Source organism: Aythya ferina (genome assembly GCF_964211825.1).
Source record: "Aythya ferina genome assembly, chromosome: 12".
NCBI classification, from domain to species: domain Eukaryota; kingdom Metazoa; phylum Chordata; class Aves; order Anseriformes; family Anatidae; genus Aythya; species Aythya ferina.
The window spans coordinates 17,977,308-17,997,625 of NC_140308.1; the positions used below are offsets into that span (position 1 = coordinate 17,977,308).

Genomic DNA, 20,318 nt, shown 5'->3' on the forward strand with positions numbered 1-20,318 from the left:
GGATACCTGTTTTTTATTAATTATTTTATTTTGTTTTAGCATGACAGAGCGTGGGACTCTGTAAAACTCAGTCTAGAATCAAAAAACCTGCCTGGAGTTTTCTGTGTACTTAGGTAGGAGATGCAGCATTATCAATCATTCTGAGTATTGGTGCTTAACTTTTCGGAATACGCACCAGTCAGATTTATGGACTGTTCCATCTACTAATCTGGGTAAAAAGGAGAAAAAAAATCGGATCGATTGAACTTCCTATCTTTTGGCAGATCAGGAAGACGAAAAAAAAAATACGAACACTTGCCTGGAATAGAAATCTTCAAATATTATCATTTGATGTAGAAATAAGCTGGCAAAGCAACAAAGGTTGCCTATATTAAACGTTCATAGTGTTTTACTGCTAGATACATTCTCTAACTCAGATGTCAAAAAAAAAAAAAAAAGACTTTGCACAAAAGCTGGTTTTTATTCATTTTGTGACACTCTTCCTAATGCTACCCAAACCAGCATGTGTTGGTCTAATGGCCCTTCTGTATTTCCATTTTTATATCTCTGTAGCTGTTTGGAATTTGGAAATTCTCGATTACCCCGTGTACTGTAACGTTTCGAAATTGTGCTGGAGTGTAAATGCATTTGGATGCCCCTGGTTGGTTTAAACGGCAGCAGCCCTGAATATAAAATAGAATGGGTTAGCAGTTTGCTGACTTAAAGGATGGCACTCGTTGCGACGCAGAAAGAGTTAATCCCAGACTTTTAGCTCTGAGCTTAGTTTATTGAGCTTCTGGATACACGTGTTAATTTTCTCAGATGAGGGATAATGGATGTCACTTGAGAAAACAATACTGATTTGGGTTCTTTCATAGTTTGTGGGTTTATGTCCCACATGGTATAGAAACGGGCTCTGGGAGATTGCCTGAAATATGCCTGGCCTCTCAGCTGCACTAAAAATAATTCCTGCTTCCCGTATTTCTAGAAGTAATTCTGCGATGCTGCAAACCTTACCAGGTCCTTCCTTAGGAAAAAGATTTCACTTTGGCTTTCAAATAGCAATGAGCAAAACGGTCTTTAGGGGTGACCATCGTATTTATAAAACACTCCTTCGTAAGAATGTGGTTCAGATATTTTTTTTGTTGTTTCCTTTCACCGCTTTTGTGACGTGTTCTTGGTTGGGTGACCTTCCTTCTTTGCGAGCAGCAGTTCACATTGGATTTTGGCAAAACGAGTTTGATAGCCCTTGCTTTGCTAAGCACTAGCACCTAGATGACAGTAATTCACCCTCTAATACCCCCACAAAACCTATTTATGCAGAACTTGACATGATTTGCAGTCTCCGTAAAGGAGGAACACAGGACTTAAGCAGCGCCTAGAATTAATTTTTTGACCTCCATTTCAGTTACGGGCTGAAGAATGAGGCTCTTCAGACAAGGAGCTGTTCTGGCTCGAACCTGGCACTCAGCACCTTCTAGCAGTGGCACTGTCAGTCCTGTGCCATTCGTGCCTCTCCCTCAGAATGGGAAGGGGGAAAAATTGCAAGGGGAATTGCTGCCCAGCATTGGAGAGTTTGAGGCTGCCAGTAAAATTGATCTTAGTAGCAATAATAGCCCAATTTAAGCCAACACAACCACAACCCTTTTATTAATATTGGCTTACCATCATCCATTTTAGCTGTAGCATGGTGCCAGTGAATGCCAACAGCATTCCGAGGGCGGAGGACTTGTTGGAGCTTTGTGGATTTGTGATCAGCAACACGTATGGGATCAGAGGCTTTACTTTATCTATCTGTTTCCTGAGACAGGCAACTAATAGTTCTTAGAGAGGGTGTTTTTTTTTTTCCTTTCCTTGTTGTTGTTGTTTTTAAACACCTATTTTAGGGAAATGACTGAATGCAAAATTTGGTTTCCATAAATTCAGATAACATCTGCATTAATATGGTATATCGTAAGGATCATTAATGTTCAGAGTGTATTATCAGGTGTTCTCTAATGCACTTTTGATGAGCTCTAATGATGCTTGCTGTAGTGTTTTTTCATCTTTTCTCTCCCTCCCCCTTTTTTTTTCTGCTTGATTGTAATAATGACTTAACCCAGGTGGTAGACTCTATCCAGAAAGTGCCCAAGGGAAATATTATTCCCTAGTACCAGCAAACGTCACAGATACTCATTGAGTTCACTATGGCAGTTTCCCCAGGAGACAAGATCTTGGCTCACCCCTTGGGTGTCTGGACCTGCCCGCGTTTACAGTCTGATAATTTGAGTTTGGGAGAGGATGGAGAAGTGGCAGGAAGGAGCAAGATGAAAACTGTGCGTGGAGGGGAAGGAGAGAAGGCAGTAATGCATGGTAACTTCTAAAATTACTAGGAATTGCTAGAGAACAGCTCGTCACAGAACAGCATCCTGGAAGATGATGGGATTATTTAGAGATGGTTAGTAAGAAGCATGGTGCAGTTCAAAACGGCAAGGCTGGAGACTGCCAGGAAGGAGAGTTCTGTCTTTGGATGTCTTGGATCAGAGCTTGGTACTGCATCATGCTAGCAAACGCTTTCAGCTTTTTGTTTTAGGAAATAACTGGCGTTTGTCCTCAGTTCTTGTCTTTTATAGCTCTTAAACCTCCCTATCAGTCAGGAAACTCATTTCAAAAGATCCAGTGTCAAGGTCCTTTTTATGGCATCCAAAGAACCAAATGCAAAGAGAAGCAGGCTTCAGAGCAGGCGTCACAGAGCTACGTCAGCGTCACGGAGAAGAGCCCCCATTCTCCTCACCCACCCTTTTCTGCTGGAGCAGCGTCGTGGTGCTCTGCCTGGATGGGGCAGGGCTGGGGGGACGTACTGCGAGGCTTCTAAAACGGAGATGAAAACCTAAGTGATCCCTGGCCAGGAACTGGCTTAGATTTCTCTTGGAAAAGGGAGGCTTTTTTTGTGGTCTTTTCCTTCTGGGAGCACAGCTTCCCTTCCCAATGAATGCATTCTGTGCCAGCTCAGTTCCAATATTCAGAAGGAGCCGTGAGATGACCGCTTTGGGCCCGCCGGCAGCCCCGTCCCCCCGCAGCAGGCAGCGCGGCTCCCCCCGTGGGTCGCAGCCGGGGCAGCCCGCGTGGGCTTCATCGCGGCAGGGTCTGAGGTGCCCGGCCCCTGCACGCCTACCTCGATTACATTGCTGCTCCTGTCAGCCCGCTGAGCTTCCCAGAGCGGTTTGTGCTCCCCAGAGAATCGAGGGAGAGGCAGTGGGAAGGTAAAGAGGGAGAGGAGGAAAAGCAAGAAGGGCTGGAGGGGGAGAGAGGGAACCAAAAATGAGTAAAACAGAGCTGCTCGATCTGATAGCCAAGTATTACATTATAGAATCCCAGCTTGGATATAAACAAAATGTTTCCTTAGAGCAGAATCGCATCCAAAAGTTAGAAAAATTGTTTTCCAGAGCTGAAACACGTGCTCTGGCCTGCCTCGGGAGCAGGAGAAGGCTTCTCGGCCCTTCCTTCCAGCCCGTGAGTGCAGCAGGATGGCTCCCAGGGGCTCTCTGTGCATCCTGGGGAGATTTCTGGGGAGATTTCTGGGCCTGGAGCAGGCAGACCTCTTCTCCTGCACCTCGGGCTCCTGCAGGAGCCGTGCCTTTTGCTGCTGCCACCTCTTTGCTCGGTGGCCCTGGGCTCAGCTGCCTGCTGCCATCCGTCTGACTCCAGGGGCTGGTTTCCTTCTTGCTGCTGCGGCGCTGGGATGACTTCTGTGCACGGCGAGGGCCCTGCTTTAGCGTGAGTTACCAATATCGCCAGCCAGCCTCAGCTGCTGGGGCCTGGCAGGCTGCTGGTGCAGTGACCGCTCCACGGGGATGCCTTTGGAAGGGACGGGGACGGGGACGGGGACAGGGACAGGGACAGGCAAGGCTCCTCTTGTGAAGAGCTTCAGATCAACCAGGCTGCTGGTTTTGAAGAGCCTGCCGTCTCTTCAAATATCAGTCAGATAAATGAAAAACATTTCCTAATGAAACAAACAAACAACAACCAAAAAAACCCATGCCAAAAGAGCATGGATGTTGTCACCAAAGTTAATAAAAGTGAGGAAATTAATACTTATAGTTGACCTCCAATACCTAGGCACAGTGGGGTGTAGCAAGGAAGTAGTTAGAAAGGCACCATGGTGAGCCTTAGCCGTGAATTACCTTATTTTTATTAACTTTCTGACAACCTCGGTGAATTTCCTTTCTTTTTATGAAGTGATTAAAAAAGCTAATCAGATCATGTAATTAAAATACATAATTACACAATCTCACAGTTTTTCATAATTACTGTACATGGTAAATATTGTTACCTGCTCACACTTTGCACAAAAATTCAGACAGGAATCTGTTAGGGGCTGTTTGCTTTCCGTGGCTGCAGTGGAAGCTTCTCTAATGCTATTAGAAAGATAATAATACAGTTTAAGATGGAAAATAGAGTGAAACTGTAAACCATTGGCTCAGTTGACTTTTGTAATGCTTTTGTACAAGTTGGGCAGCTGGCCGACATGGTGTATTTCTGGGCATTGATAGTGGCTCCTCCTTCAGTGCCCACGCCTCTGCTTCCTGTTCTGTTAGCCCCTGCGCTGGAAAATGGACGTTCGGGTACAGAGCAACACAGGGAAAAATCCCATCAGGTTCAGTACCTTCAGCCCAGCCCAAGAACTGAAGGAGTCACTCTTAGCTTGAGTACAGTGACTTCAGGGTAGACACACTGCTGGAAGCTTCCTGCCCTCGCGGTTATTGTCATGGTAAATCTAAAGGTGGAAGGCGTGGTAATCCTAGACAATGGAAAAAACCTTTTGGTTGGTTTTTAGAGTCTTATATATCTTTAAGAATCAGCTCTCAGTGATCCAGGACCCTGACCTCTAAAGTAGATTATTTCAAGTCATGTAGTTCCTGCATTATGTTAATCGAATATTTACTACTCAGAAGATTAATTTTATACTCGGATGCTCCACGATTGAGGTGGAGTTTCTGGTTTTTGGCAGGAGACAGACACTGCACTCCTGTCTTAAACACAGAAAGATAACAAAGTCTGGATGGGGAACCAGGGTTGGTACTCGCATAGTTCTTGGTGCTCACACGTCTGTGTTTTGAAGTGAGTGTAAGATCGAAAGGATAGAATTCAGTGTCACAAGTGTTTATTCTGGCTAAAGGTGTGAGTTTGCAGTATTTATAGGTATTTAGGATGGTAGGGTTTGGGTAAATGGAGCTAGTCTGAGCTTTAAAACTCCTCCCATTGGTTATGAAACCAATGGTTTTCTATTTTCCAGAAACATTTTCGTTCCCTACTCAGTTATGTCCAGCTTAGTGGCATTTCTTCTCCTCAGCAGTCACCGTGTTTTATACACCTTGCAGTCACTGTTTTGACTCTTTAGGACAGTAGAGATGGGACACAATATGAGACATCCCACACTGGAGATCTAGGGGCAGGTACCCAACCTTTTCACATCTGGGTAAACGCCACTGCCACCAACTTGTTACTTGACTCGGGGAGTGGTGGTGTTTCCAGCCATCAGTCGTCTGGAGAGCATTTCTTGAGCACACCTGGTTCTGGAGGTGCCTGTGTCTCTGTCGAACCTCAGACACCTGATTTCTCTGAAACGAGAGGTTTTGTGATTTTGTTCTTTCGTGCTTTGCTGTTAGTGCTTTGGTTTGCAACTCCACTGGGCGCCAGTCCCACCCAAACGCCCGCCCCCAGCTGCCACCCACTTCTTATTTTAGTGCACTCCTCTACAGCCAGCCGAATGCTTCCAGTTCCTGCAGTACCAAGGTGCACCTCTAAGGTAATCCACCCTGTCTCCCCACTGCCTTCTCATTCCTTCTATTAGCATCCCCAGCTACTCGTTGTGAGTATAACCATTGTGCATTGTGTAGGTAGAGTGAGGGAGGAAGGTACAACACAACTTTTCCCTTTATTCCCTTTAACTCGGTGATATCGGTGCCGATGTCTGTGTGAGAGTGCTCTCGGGTGGGAGGCGTGCTGTTTGCGAGGGAGGGTGGGGAAAGAGGTGTTTATTTGCAAGTGCCAAATGTCTGCTGGCCTTCCACTTCAGGGATAAATAGAGATGATTCAGTGCCCACTCCGACCTTAATTTTAATCCCATTTAAACAAATAATTGTGCCCTACACCTTCCTTCATTACAAATTCACTCTCCGTGTCTATGGCCAAGGAGACATGGAGACAGTCACTAACTAGAATAAATTGAGCAATCCACGTTTACAGGAAGGAGAGAAAAAAACAGCAGCACACGGTCAGAAAGAGATCTGCATTCCCGGGTGAAGCAGGGATATCTGAGTGCAGGCAACCAGCCCCTAAAGCCGCGTCAAGCAGTTCGGGGGGAGGACACCACTGCTGTTGGGAAACCAAGGAAAGCACCGTCCTGCTGTGGGATGTGCTTTGGGCTGACGTGGGCGATGCTCCTGCAGCACGAGGGCAGTGGCTGCTGGCTCTGTGCGCCTCTCGGCAGGCGTGTGGCCGGGCACTGGGGCTGCCGGCCTCTGCCTGCGCTCCTCCTGCCTGCGCTGATCCTGTGGGAGGGCTTCTCTGGAGCTCTTGTCTTCTGGCCAGTATCCTCAGAAGCCCCTAAAGAACTCAGACAGGGCCAAAAGCTCTCCGCAGGCTCACCGTGCAGGAGATGGAGCACGGTGTGGGCGGCCGTCGGGGCCTGGTGCCCGCAGCAGAGGGTTCCTGGTGAGCCGTCACCCCACGGTGCTGCGGCACGGGCACCACTTGGCGGAGCCCCGCAGCCCACAGAGCTCTGCTGCTGCGACGGGGGGCGAGTCAGCAGCTCACAGGCACCGGGTCGCTGCCTGAAAGGCCTCTCACGTGTTACGTTTGGTGCAGGGGAGCAGGGATGTGCCGGGAAGGATGGGTACCGGCTGGCCAACACTTCTGCTTGCTTGTTCCAAAAGCCGCTTCCTATTTAAAATGCTGCTTGCTGCTAGTGGCACAGAAGCCGTGTTACCATGCAGCATGGAATACGTGCCTCTCCCAGGCAAGCCACATGGTTTGGCTTTCATCTTGCAGAGCCCCAAATCTATAGCTGTTTCCTTTTTAAACCTCTCAGTTATTTCTGTCGGGTATTGATAGGCAGAGAGCTTCCTTTCCGGCCTCAGTGCCATTCCCCTCAGGCCTCTCACAAACACCGAACAGATTCATCACCCACGTTTAACCAAACGAGACTCAGGAACGTGCTCAGTATTCAACAGGGTGCTTTTACATTTGCAGGTCTTCTTTTTTAGTTTTAAATGAAATATTTAAAAAAAATTGTTCACTGTAGCAAGCCCAGAGTCTTAACTAATGGTACTTTGCCGTAGCACTCCCCGCGGAGCAGGAGCTTTGCCCAGCTGGAGCAAACGCCATCTCCAGGCCGGGGCGGGCCGGGGCCTGAGCTGCAGGCGTACCCGCGGGGGTCTCTGAGGCATGGGAGCCCCCTCGGATGTGGCCGGGTAAAGGCCCGGAGGAGCTGCATGGAGCAGAGCTGCGTAAATAACTACTGCTGCTCGTCGGCCTGCGAGCTGCGGGCTCACAAGTGCCTCTTCATTGCCATGCGCCGCGTCTGCGTGAGATCCCAGCCCAGAATTCATAAAGGGGACGGGGAATGTGTGCGCCTTTCTGAAAACACCTCCGCGTCGATGTGGCTAGGTTTAATGTTCATCACCTGGATTTTTGGGAGGGTTCGGCAGCCGCCATTGCTGGTGATTTCAGTGGGGTCGATGTGAATGCACAACACGTTTGGAAATCAGACCAATAACGCGTATGCGTAACCATAAAGCAGGTTACTTGATACCGCCGGTCCCGTGTAATTTGTTGATTTTCCTTCCCCAGTTCTTTGAAGGCAGCACAAGATCTGGATGTTGTTGTTTTTCACTGTTTGTTTATTGCTGAGTAATTTCAGCCAACATGTGTTTTTCAGCATTAGGCCTATTCATCATCAACGTCAACCTATTAAGTTTGTAAGTGCGTCACAGTTTTCCCACCTAGATCAAAATGAGAGCCTGGAACAGCCCGCTCTTTCTAACTTAACAAGCTGGTTTTATTTTCCCCTGCAACTTGCTCTAATAATACGACCAGCTTTAAATTCCTCAGGCCGGAAAGCTTGGCAGTAAAGTCCTGTGCAGGGCTGCGATTTAAAACATGAGGTTTTTCTCAGGTTGGGAGCATGGCAATTGGTATAGCCTCTACTGAGCACCGGTGGAAAATACCCATTTAGGAGCAAAAATCTGGTCTTGGGAAAGAATTTTGTTATGTTAAAGGCGGGGATGGCAGGAGGCCAGGTCACTGCGTAGCGTCCAGTTGAAGATCTCCTCACCAAAAACCATCCTAGCAAGGCAGGCGCTTTTGGTGACCCGACCCAGAAGACGCAGAGCACTCGTGGTGTCTGGTCCCAGTTTTCTCCCTCCTTCATGGTTCTTTCGGCTCGCAGTTGATACATGGCCAAGGAGTTGGAACGGAGCTCTGCAGCAGTGGAAACACCGCGCTGCTATTGCCTGCCAGCACAGTAGTAGACACGCATTTGTCCTAGCAGTAACAGCAGCTTATCTGAGAGGGCTTGGCAGCACTCTTTTTGTCCTACTTTGCCACTGCCCCAGTTTTAAAGGCTCTTGCTCCTCCAATCTGCTGCCCATGCCATCAAAACGAGCTCCGGCTCGCTTTGCCCAAGCTGAGTATCCTGCGGAAAGCACTGCCTGCCCCCGTCAGCTTCCAGGGTCCCTGCTCACCGCACAGAACCTGACCCTGAAATGAATTTCATGAATGAGCCTAATGGATTGTAATTGATGACTTAATCTTCACTTGAAAGTACAATTCAGAGACATGAAAATGAGCACAGTAAAGCATTCAATTAAATCACTCTGGTTTGGTCAGTTTGTAGAGAAAAAGTCCGTCTCTTCTTAATTTTGGTTCCAGTGTTCATTGAGCTTCTCCAGGCTAGACTGGTTTTCCGATGCTCAGCCAAGGCGTGAACCGAGGGGCAGATCCTGAGGCTGGCAGACCCCACAGGTACTTGGCTGAGCAGCCTGAGAGCAGGTGCCTGCTGCATTCAGGAACAGCCGGACTGAAAGTCAGGGAGGGAATTGGAAGTCTCGCTTCATCCCACCAGAAGGGCTCTGCTGCTGGCCGCGTCTCCATGAGTGGCTCCGAGTCCTGACACCAGGGTTTGTGCTGTGCAGTTAGCACCCTGTTACTGCTTACAGCAACGAAACAGGAGGAAGGAAAGACCCCTTCACTTAGAACTGAGAAAAGGACTTCCCTCGTCTGTATGGCACAGAGCTTCGTGGAGGGCAATGCTCTTCCACCGCCCCGGGCTGGATGTCCGAGCTCTGCGGCAGCGAGTGCAGGCGCTGCGAGCCAGCCACCACGGCTGGTCAAAAGGCAGCCTGCGTCCGGGGGCTTAGATACAAAAATGAAACAGGCGAAGCCCTTAACCACTGTGTCTTGTCTCTTTGTTTTGTGTAATCTGGTGTTGAAATCATGATAGATGTTGGCGTCCAGTAGCAAGAAGTGCAGAGTGTAATTGTGTGACTGTAGGGCCAGTAGGGTCATCTGAAGGTTGTGCTCTGGCTAAGACAGTATGGAGAAATAGGACTAACAATTAGCCTAAGTACTGCCATTTATTACAGAAAATTTTATAAGTAATTATTATAAGCAATAATTGTTCTATTTGGATTGTTTTCCTAAGGGCTTTGTCATTCCTTGTGTTTGGAAGCTGTGCGTGTCGCAGCCCAACCTCACATTTCATAGTGCTCTCTGTGTGACTGCCGCATCCACGACGTGTGCATGTGACCCCAATACAGGCTGGCTCTTTGACATCCGCCTTACAAAAAGCCTTCTTGCTAAATGCTCTGTAGGTCTCAAAGCCGGCAGGAATGGCACAGGACCCTCTAGGAAGCAGGGTAAGCACAAGCAGCAAGCTATTAAGATCTTCCTGTTAATTCATTGATGATTCTGCTGGTATCATCCTCTCATCTTGCTTAAAAAAGACAGAATGTGTATTTGAGCATTTCTGAAGAGCAAACGGCTAAGTAAAATCTACATCTAATCCTAACATTTCTGGAGAAATAGGGTGAGTTATTATTGATTCACAGAGCACGACAAAACATCACTGCATGAATTAGCAAACAGCTGTTTCTAATTTGAGTTTAGAACTGTACACAGAGGAACTTGTTTTAGTGTTCACTCCTTTCATTTATAATGAATTTTAATCACCGCTACAGGTGAGAAAAATGTAGAAACAAGCTTGTATCTTGTGGAAGAAACAAAGGAGAGACAGATGCTAACAGATTTACAGTCTGTGATAAAAGGAATGTTTTGGTACACTTTACATGTAATTAGAGTGCAGCTGTTTTCAGTCCCAAGTCCATGATGCACAGCAGAATATAGTATCTGCTGCTTTTCCAAAGGGAGTAAAGAAAAACAGTGATTCAACCCTGAAAGCATTTCGTTTATTCCTAGATCTAACATAAAACTTTCTCCTCCACCCCTTATTATGCCATTTACTGAGGTGAGAAATAACTTATTTAGTGAGAGATTAATTTTTGTTACTTCTAAAATACAGGCTGTTTGATGGAAGAGCAGCAATGTTAAAAGTAACTTTCTGATTTTATCATCTGCGTTGAATTACGTCTCATCCTATCGATGGCCACTACTGAGTCCTGACATCTTTGCTAATGGGAGACCAGGGCTCAGGATGGGCAACGCCGAATTAACAAGTTTCTGTGTATCAGCTGAGCTTCAATGGACATTCTTCTGTGTTTTTGTAACTGGCAGCATAAAAAAAGACTAATTAAATGCATCTTTGATCACAAAAGAAAGGTTTAAACAAAGACAGCTAGGTTTAAGCTGGCTATGTGTAACAGTTTATCTGCAGCAGGCATCCGGCAAATTTCGTGTTTGAAATTCCGCGCGACATCTTGTGCTGGTTTGGTATTCTAAATACCAAGTTGCTCTATTCATGAGAAGAAAAATTAGATTATATGTATTTTCCATTGAGCCAGACGTCCTCCTTTCTGTTTTAAAAACCTTGCTGAAAAAAGGCAGTGCAAAGCTGGGGAGTTGCAGAAAGCATCAGTAGCTGCTGGTAACGTAGCGCACCACAAACGCCTGCCGTGTGAGCGTGCCAGCGGGTACCGCTGCCTTCTGCCTGTGATCACGAGGGAGCTGCCAGCGGTGCCCCCTCTATTAGCACCTCCTAGGCTTTTTTATCCGCAGTCAGTGTCACTTTGAGTATTAAATATCCATATAGATATATATATATATAAATACAAGAGTGCCTTGAAATAAGCCAGGTATCAGGAATGCTTTGTGAAGAAGCCGATGTTCCCGAGTTGCATATGGAGCCCTTCGGGGCAGCCTGGGCTGCCAGTGCCTCTCATGCCTGAGTGAGGATGGGCTGACCAGTTCTGGGGCTAGTTATGTGATGTTTTTGTAGGGATAATTCTAGGCTGTAGAAGCCCTTTTCTGTTGTTTAGCAAGGCGCGTTGGAGTGCTCCTGCACGCTGGGTTTCAGACACAGCCACCTGGTTGCGGCGCTGCTCCAACGGGTGCTGTGTCGGCACAAAATGCCATCGCTGCCCCGAGAGCTGGTGGTTCATAGCCCACCATTGCCTTCTGTGACAAAGAGCAAAAGCATTCGGTGAAGCCAATTTGGGCATCAAAATTGGGGTTGGAATATTAGTGCAATTTTTTAATATTTACTTTGTTTTCTCTGTGCAAGAAACATACAGGAAAATGGGGCTAAACACTCCAAAAAAAAAAAAAAAAGAAAAGAAAAAAAGGAAAAAGCTGTTACAGTGCACTGAAAACATTGAAACTTAAAACATTTGGTATGTAAACTTGATTTGCATTATTTCACACCAGCACTGCAGTGTAAATGAACAGCGTATGCTGTGTGAGGTTCTTACCATAATCCATTGTAATGATCTATCCTCGGCGTTAATGCGTAGTGGAGCAATTCAAATTTTGCTATAACCACTAGTGAAGATTTCTCAGTCCTTTTCTCTCAATTTTGGTGTTGTATTCTTGTAGCTAAGCGTCTGTGATAATAATAATTATTGAAATTGGTAGTGTTTCTCTCAGGCCTTCTGTCTGAGGATGTCTCGGGGTTTCACAGCTATGCAGAAGTAAGCCCTACAATTTGCCCTTGAGCAGCAGATGGCTTTTCCCTACCACGGACGTGAGGAGCTGAGACACAGACAGTGTGTGAGCATGTCTCATGATACCAAGTTTGTTTTCGAAAGGAGCTTACTTTTTTTGGGGGTGCCAGAACTCCACCAACTTTCAGTTGTCTAACGCAATGTGAGTGTTTCGAGCGTTTTAGCTTAGGTGTCGTGGAGGGGCTCTGAAAGAACCGGGAATCTGAACTTACATCGAACAGCAATCTTTTCCTCAGGAATTGATTTTTGGGGCTTGTTTTTGTTAATGCAGCTGTTGCTTTGGGGTACTAGCTCTGTGCTAGAGGAACAAACCTGGCAGAATAGGAGCACCTCCCAAAGCTGCCCTCTGTGGCTTCTTGTCCTCTCAGGAGGGGAGTCCCTGAAGTTGTCTCCTTGGCCAAACCCTGGGTATTTAAGAAATTGTGTTGCGTTTGTTTGATTTCTATTAGCAAAATACATGTAACTTTGAAATAATAAATATGTTGCCATCGGTGTATGCTGAGGAGACAGCGCTGCTCGCATCTGGCGATCTGTGATGTGCTGCATGTCTCTGTCCTAAAAGAGACCATGTTTTTTTAAGACTTGATTTTATTTCTTTTAGCTTCATGTGTATATTTCTGAACTTGGCTCATGTTATCTGGAAGATAAACAGAGAATGAAGTATGATTTATACTGCAGTTTGGCCAAATTGCTCTTATTAGAAGGCAAAATACATTTATTGAATGCGCTGAGGCTAGAATTAGCTCCTCAGTGATGATGATAAATGCTTGCAGTCCCATAAACGTGCTGAACATTAAGTTGCTAAATTACTGTACCACTTGGAGATTGATTATCAACTTTGGCCCTTTAAGCTTCATGACCCACACATACATCCTGAAAACCACTGACATCCTGAAGCTTCCTCAATGCTATTTTTTTCCTAATTAAACTTTTTATTGATTTTTCTTCTCCTTTTAATACTTGTTTTCATTCTCTTATGCGCAACTGACAAAAGCCTTGCACCAGCCATGTGATTCTCTATTTTAGAACAGTCCCACTTTGCAGGATTAGCCATTTTTAATGACTTTAATCTCCTTTTTGAAAGTGATTTTTCTCATTCTGCTACATTCCTTTGATTGCATTAATGTAGAATTATTATTCTAACCACCATTGCCAGATGTGTCACACTACATCTAATATATATCTTCCCAGTAAAATATTGCTCGGGTAAAACACCTTAGAATTTCCTTCTCAGTTCATTATAGGTCTTTTCTTCAAGTGAAAATGGCAAGGTAAAATTAACAGGGCTATTTTTCATTCAATAAAGAGATTAATGATAATGACTCTTTCCTAATTTCTTCAGTTTTAGGCATTTTGTAATTTAGTATCTTGTTTGTGAGAAAGTCAAGGTGGGTTGTTCCTGGGCCTAAAAGCTTCCCAATTCTTTTTAACCTCTCAAAGAATGAGCAAACAGTGCAAGAAAAAGAAGTTAAACATGAAAATCGAGGAAAGGTCTCAGTCAGGCTAACAGAAGGAGACAATCTTTGCTTTCAGCTGTCTGTGTAAATGCTTCCCTTTCTAACACAAACTCCGCTTTTCAGCCGCAGCAATGTTAATTGTTGTGAATCCAGCTGACAGCAGCGCAGCGACGTCTTTGTGCATCGCTCCCTGAATCACATCAGCCTTTGGTTTTGATTTTTGAACAGCCCAAATGTTTGAAGGGCAGCAGCTGGACAGGGGCTGTTGTTCTTTGACTGCTAGAATGCATTTTGAGGTAGATTGGCTCGTTTCAGAGCAGAAGGAGAACTTCTACAGCATTTGTTTGATTTTGCCAACTTAGTGGCTGGCACAAGCACGTCTGAAGTCACGCAGCTGAAGGAGCTGCCCCGGCCTGTGTTACCTGGCTTTGGTCCCTGGCACCTTCAGTGTACGGCTGAACCTTGAAGCTTGATCCACCAAAACTGTTTTTAGTGCTCTGGGCTCTCCCCTGGTGCAGTTGTTCCTCTACAGACCAGTGCCCACAATAGACGCGGGCAGCCTGGCTGCCAAAGGGAGGATGTATGAAACACGTTTATTTTTCTAACCATTCCTGCAAAGCGCTCATTTTTTAGTATCCAAATCTCAGCCAGCAAGGCAGAGTAGTGAATAACACAACGGCCGTGCGCTCTCCTTCCCCCTGTTGTTGTTTTTCTCCTCTTTTCCCCGGCAGAGCCGGCAGCACGCGCAACATGTGCTGCCCTAGTTCGGGCCCAGCATCCCCCTCGTGCTCCCTTTTGTCTCCTTGCCCCTGGGGGAGCCCAGCTGGCGAGAGCAGGGAATTAGCCAGCCCCGAGCTACCGGCACCTCCCCGGGGCCCCTAATCCAGGCGCTGGCAGCCGGCTGCCTCCCTCCTCCTCCTTCCCTGCCCGCCACGCACGGGGCCGTGGCCGCGGGTCCGTGGGGACGGGGCCCGGAGGCGGCTGCTGGCGGCGGGGCAGGGGCCGGGGGCAGGCGGGGGCCGGGGGCTCCTCGGGGGCCGAGCGGTGCCGCGGTGGCGGGCAGGAGCGCTGGGCGAGCTGGCTGTGAGCTGGGGAGCCGGGCTTTGTGGCAGCCGCGCGGAGAGGCCGGGAGAAGGAAGGCTGGGGAAGTTGGTGTGGAGATCCGTGGCTCCTGGCTGGTGCTTCAGGAGCTGGCCGAGCACGAGGAGCTGGGGGGTGTTAAAAAGTGGGTGCTCGCTCAAGGCCGGGAGCGCGTTCCTTGTGGCCAGCATCGCTCTGGAGCAGGAAATTCGGCTGCGAGGGCGGCAGGGCAGGCACCCAGCACGCACGTCCCGGGAAGGAGGCTGCCCGGGGCTGGAGGCGCTGCCGGAGCCTTCAGCAGGGAGCCTGGGTCCCGGGGGTGAAAGGAGAGGTCCTGACAAGGGGAGCGGGATGGAGGGCCTAGCCTCTTGCCGTGGCCATGTCCCCGTTCAGGCAGCTTTTCCCCGAGAGCCCCTGTGCTCCCACGTGCTGCTCGGCGAGCGGTGGCCGTGGGCTGGCAGGCGTGGGGCAGCCCCTGCGCGGCTGGGAGGCTGGTATTGGTTTGCTTTAGCGAGAGCTGAAGTAGGAGCACTAAATGTTTTATAAGGACAGCGCATCTGGAGGAACCGCTTTCTGTTCCGAATCCCCAAATATACGTGTGGTCAGCGCCTTCCCCTGCTCACACAGCTTTTGTTTTTGCTTCCTTCCACGGATCAGTTCTGTATCAGAGCAGTGGCATTTGTGCTTCGCTCAACATCCCCACATTTATTGGGATTAGGATATTTGAACTTTCTTCTGTTTCTCGTTAACAAATCCGTTTATGAGAGCTGCCAAAACTTTATGTATTTTTCCTAAAATGAGTGTTTTGCTGCTGGAGATGGTCCTGTGTTTCTTTTTGGTAATTTAAAATTATAAAATATTTTCCAAAGCCTCATATGGAGCAAAGGAAATAGTCATTAAAGCAGGGGCTGAGCCATTGTTGTTCTCTCCTGAAGTGATTGTTTTGTGATGTCTTGAGATCTCCAGTGATCATTTCTGTTTTAGTTTATTTGTTTGTTTGTTTGTTTTTAATTTGTCAGGTTGGTTTTGCACCAAGCAGGCGATGTTACCTTTCCTGTGAATGGATGTGGTAGTGATGCAGGTCTCTGATTTTGTCAAGCTGCCTCAGATCTGATGCTTTATTTCACATAGGTGTTTGAATCTGCTTGCTTTTGAGCAGCCTTTAATTCTATTACAGTTTTGAGACAGAACTGAAGGATTTTGTTTAATGGGGACATTAGTTAAAGTCATCTCGAAGTAGCATTTAAAAAGACCCACAAAATCACAGGTGATCAATTAATACTGTAGCTTTCCAAAACGTTCGTATTGCTTCACTGCACATTGTGTTTTGCTTTCTTTATTCATTGTTTATTGCTTTACAGTACAGTGAGCAGGTGTTAAACCTGCTAAAGAAAAACGCTTTTTATTAATACTCTGTGTTTGTATATCTGTGAATTATGTTTGCAAATATATTTTTATTTGTCTTTCTCAAACCTCCTTTGAAATTCAAGAGATACTCTTTTTTTTTTTTTTTTGAGTTGATTTTTTTTTATGCTGTAGTAGCAGAAGCCCATAGTGTTGTTGAGAGCTTTGTCCTTATTTCACAGATGCACTGGGAATTGTTTTTAATCTCCTTTCTGCTTTCCCATTACAGATGGTGATGACGACCCACAACTCTCCTGGGTGGCTTCATCTCCCTCCAGCAAAGATGTTGCATCACCCACTCAGATGATAGGAGATGGGTGTGATCTCGGCATCGGGGAGGAGGAAGGGGGGACTGGCCTGCCGTATCCCTGTCAGTTTTGTGATAAGTCCTTCATTCGCCTGAGCTACCTTAAAAGGCACGAGCAGATCCACAGTGACAAACTACCTTTCAAATGCACCTACTGTAGCCGGCTTTTTAAGCACAAGAGAAGTAGGGATCGCCACATAAAGCTTCACACAGGGGATAAAAAGTACCATTGCCACGAATGCGAGGCCGCATTCTCTCGCAGCGACCACCTCAAAATTCATCTGAAAACCCACAGCTCCAGCAAACCGTTCAAGTGTACTGTGTGTAAACGTGGGTTTTCATCTACCAGCTCATTGCAGAGTCACATGCAAGCTCATAAAAAGAACAAGGAACATATGGCAAAGACTGAGAAAGAGGTGAAGAAGGATGATTTTATGTGTGATTACTGTGAAGAGACATTCAGTCAGACTGAAGATTTGGAGAAGCACGTAATGACACGCCACCCACAGCTTTCCGAGAAGGCAGATTTGCAGTGTATTCATTGCCCTGAAGTATTTTCAGACGAAAACTTGCTGCTCTCACACATTCATCAAGCCCATGCCAACAAAAAACACAAGTGCCCTATGTGCCCAGAGCAGTTTTCTTCAGTGGAGGAAGTCTACTGCCACTTGGACAGCCACAGGCAACCTGACTCCAGCAACCACAGCATCAGCCCTGACCCCGTCCTGGGCAGCGTGGCGTCCATGAGCAGCGCAACGCCCGACTCCAGCGCCTCGGTGGAAAGAGGTTCCACCCCCGATTCGACCCTCAAGCCTTTGAGAGGACAGAAGAAAATCAGGTCTGTGGACAGAGAGGAAGGCCAGAATTGGTCTAAAGTTACTTACAGCTGCCCATACTGCTCGAAGCGTGACTTCAACAGCCTTGCTGTTCTGGAGATCCACCTGAAGACCATTCATGCAGACAAACCTCAGCAAAGCCACACGTGCCAGATCTGCCTTGATTCCATGCCTACGCTGTACAACTTGAATGAACACGTGAGAAAGGTGCACAAAAACCATGCCTATCCTATGATGCAGTTCAGCAACATTTCTGCCTTTCACTGTAACTACTGCCCTGAGATGTTTGCAGACATCAACAGCTTGCAGGAACACATCCGTATCACTCACTGTGGCCCAAATGCTACCCCTCAAGATGGCAACAACGCCTTCTTCTGTAACCAGTGCTCCATGGGCTTTCTGACCGAAGCAACCCTGACTGAGCATATTCAGCAGACTCACTGCAATGTAGGAAATTCAAAATTGGATTCCCCTGTCATTCAGCCAACACAGTCTTTTATGGAAGTTTATTCATGCCCTTATTGCACAAACTCCCCCATTTTTGGCTCCATCCTGAAGCTTACAAAGCATATTAAAGAAAACCACAAGAACATTCCTCTGGCACACAATAAGAAGTCAAAAGCAGAGCAGAGTCCAGTTTCTTCTGATGTTGAAGTCTCTTCCCCTAAAAGGCAACGGCTTTCTGCTAGTGTAAACTCAGTGTCTAACGGTGAATACCCATGTAATCAGTGTGATCTAAAGTTCTCAAATTTTGAGAGTTTTCAAACCCATTTAAAGTTGCATTTGGAGTTGCTGTTGAGGAAACAGTCTTGCCCTCAGTGTAAAGAAGACTTTGATTCCCAGGAGTCTCTTCTGCAACATCTCACCGTACATTACATGACAACTTCAACCCATTATGTGTGTGAGAGCTGCGACAAACAGTTTTCTTCGGTGGATGATTTGCAGAAGCATTTGTTGGACATGCATACTTTTGTGTTGTATCACTGCACCCTTTGCCAAGAAGTTTTTGATTCCAAGGTATCTATCCAAGTGCATCTGGCAGTCAAGCACAGCAATGAAAAGAAGATGTATCGTTGCACAGCCTGTAACTGGGATTTTAGGAAGGAGGTGGATCTCCAAATCCACGTGAAGCACAGTCACCTGGGGAATCCATCAAAGTCTCACAAATGCATCTTCTGCGGTGAGACTTTTAGCACGGAGGTAGAGCTGCAGTGCCACATCACAACCCACAGCAAGAAATACAACTGCAAGTTTTGCAGCAAAGCGTTTCATGCCATCATCTTGCTCGAAAAACACCTGCGGGAGAAACACTGTGTTTTTGATGCCAGCGCTGAGAATGGGACAGCTAATGGCATGACCCCAACAAATAAGAAGACGGAAGGGGCAGATATCCAGAACATGCTGATGAAGAACCCAGATACTTCCAACAGCCACGAAGCCAGCGAGGACGATGTAGATGCTTCTGAGCCCATGTACGGCTGTGACATCTGCGGGGCTGCCTATACCATGGAGGTCCTCTTGCAGAACCATCGCCTGAGAGATCATAACATCCGTCCCGGGGAGGATGACTGCTCCAGGAAGAAAGCGGAATTCATCAAAGGCAGCCACAAGTGTAATATCTGCTCAAGGACCTTTTTCTCAGAAAACGGCCTGCGAGAGCACATGCAGACCCACCGGGGCCCAGCGAAGCACTACATGTGCCCCATCTGCGGCGAACGCTTCCCATCGCTCCTGACCCTGACCGAGCACAAGGTCACCCACAGCAAGAGTCTGGATACAGGAACGTGTCGGATCTGCAAAATGCCGCTGCAGAGCGAGGAGGAGTTTATCGAACACTGCCAGATGCATCCCGACCTCAGAAACTCCCTCACCGGGTTTCGCTGCGTTGTCTGCATGCAGACGGTCACCTCTACGCTTGAGCTGAAAATTCACGGGACGTTTCACATGCAGAAATTGGCAGGAAACTCTGCAACCTCGTCGCCCAACGGCCAGGCCTTGCAAAAACTCTACAAGTGCGCGTTGTGCTTGAAAGAGTTCCGAAATAAGCAGGACTTGGTAAAATTGGATGTGAACGGCCTTCCCTATGGCCTGTGTGCTGGGTGCATGACCAGGAGCACCAATGGACAGTCTCTGGGCTTGACCCCGCAGGAGGTGAATGAGAGGCCGTGTGGCAGTCTGAGGTGTCCGGAGTGTAGTGTCAAATTTGAAAGTGCTGAAGACCTGGAGAGCCACATTCAGGTGGATCACCGGGACCTGACACCTGAGACTAGTGGCCAAAGGAAAGGTACCCAGACATCTCCTGTGCCCAGAGTAAGTACAGCTGAGCTTTGATGTGTCATAGGAATAAAATGTAGATTTTTAACGCGACTGAGAACTGATCTGATGTCCTGTTTTTTTTCTTTGGCTGCCATTTTATAAAATTACTTGAACAAGAAGAACAGAAAGAAGGGTAGAGTAATGCACATAGAAAAGTAGATTTTGTTCAGTCTTACAGGCTCCTAGCTTCCTAGTGGCAGAACATTAGATTTTTTATCATAAAGCTGCCCTAGATTTACCAACAGAGAGCTGAGACACGTCCATGTGCTCATGAATGATGAGGACTGAGTTTGTCCATGAATTCTGAAGCTACTGAACTGGCAGATCTGGCAAAACTGGGGCATATCCATGAAAAAAGACATCCTGAGTTCCCAAAGGAAAAAAAATTTGATTTATCATACTCATGGAAACTGATGATTTTTTACCTGGAAAAACACCAGCAGGAAGATACAGGAACTTGTGAGGAAAACTGTAGTGAATTCCCCCCAAATTCTCACCTAAAACAAATGACTGTGCTAGAGAGGCTGTCCTCATGGATGTCTGTCCGAGTGAGTGAGGCTGTGAGGCTACGTGGATGTTTGTGTGCATACGTACATGCCTGGAGCACGCGTGTGTGATTTTAAAAGGAACTGCTTCGTGGCCCTCCTGTAGGAGAAGCAGTTTTCTTAGCAAATCTGGAAATTGCTGGCTAATAGGCAAGTTGTGTTTTTGAAAAAGAAGTGTGCTCTCCCTTGGAGTTCGCAGAAAGCCTGTTTTCCTATTTCTTAGCTTACAAGATGCT

General features: G+C 47.0%; 1 protein-coding gene across 4 annotated transcripts in view; it reads left to right on the top strand.

The window, feature by feature from the left end:
• Positions 1 to 20,318, top strand: part of ZNF423 (zinc finger protein 423) — a 209,807-nt gene that overhangs the window by 97,956 nt on the left and 91,533 nt on the right. For all 4 annotated transcript variants that reach the window (XM_084533601.1, XM_084533602.1, XM_084533603.1 and 1 more), the window contains one exon: positions 16,308 to 19,531. In XM_084533601.1, the coding sequence (XP_084389727.1) occupies positions 16,308 to 19,531 (3,224 nt within the window). The remainder of the gene's footprint in view (positions 1 to 16,307; positions 19,532 to 20,318) is intronic.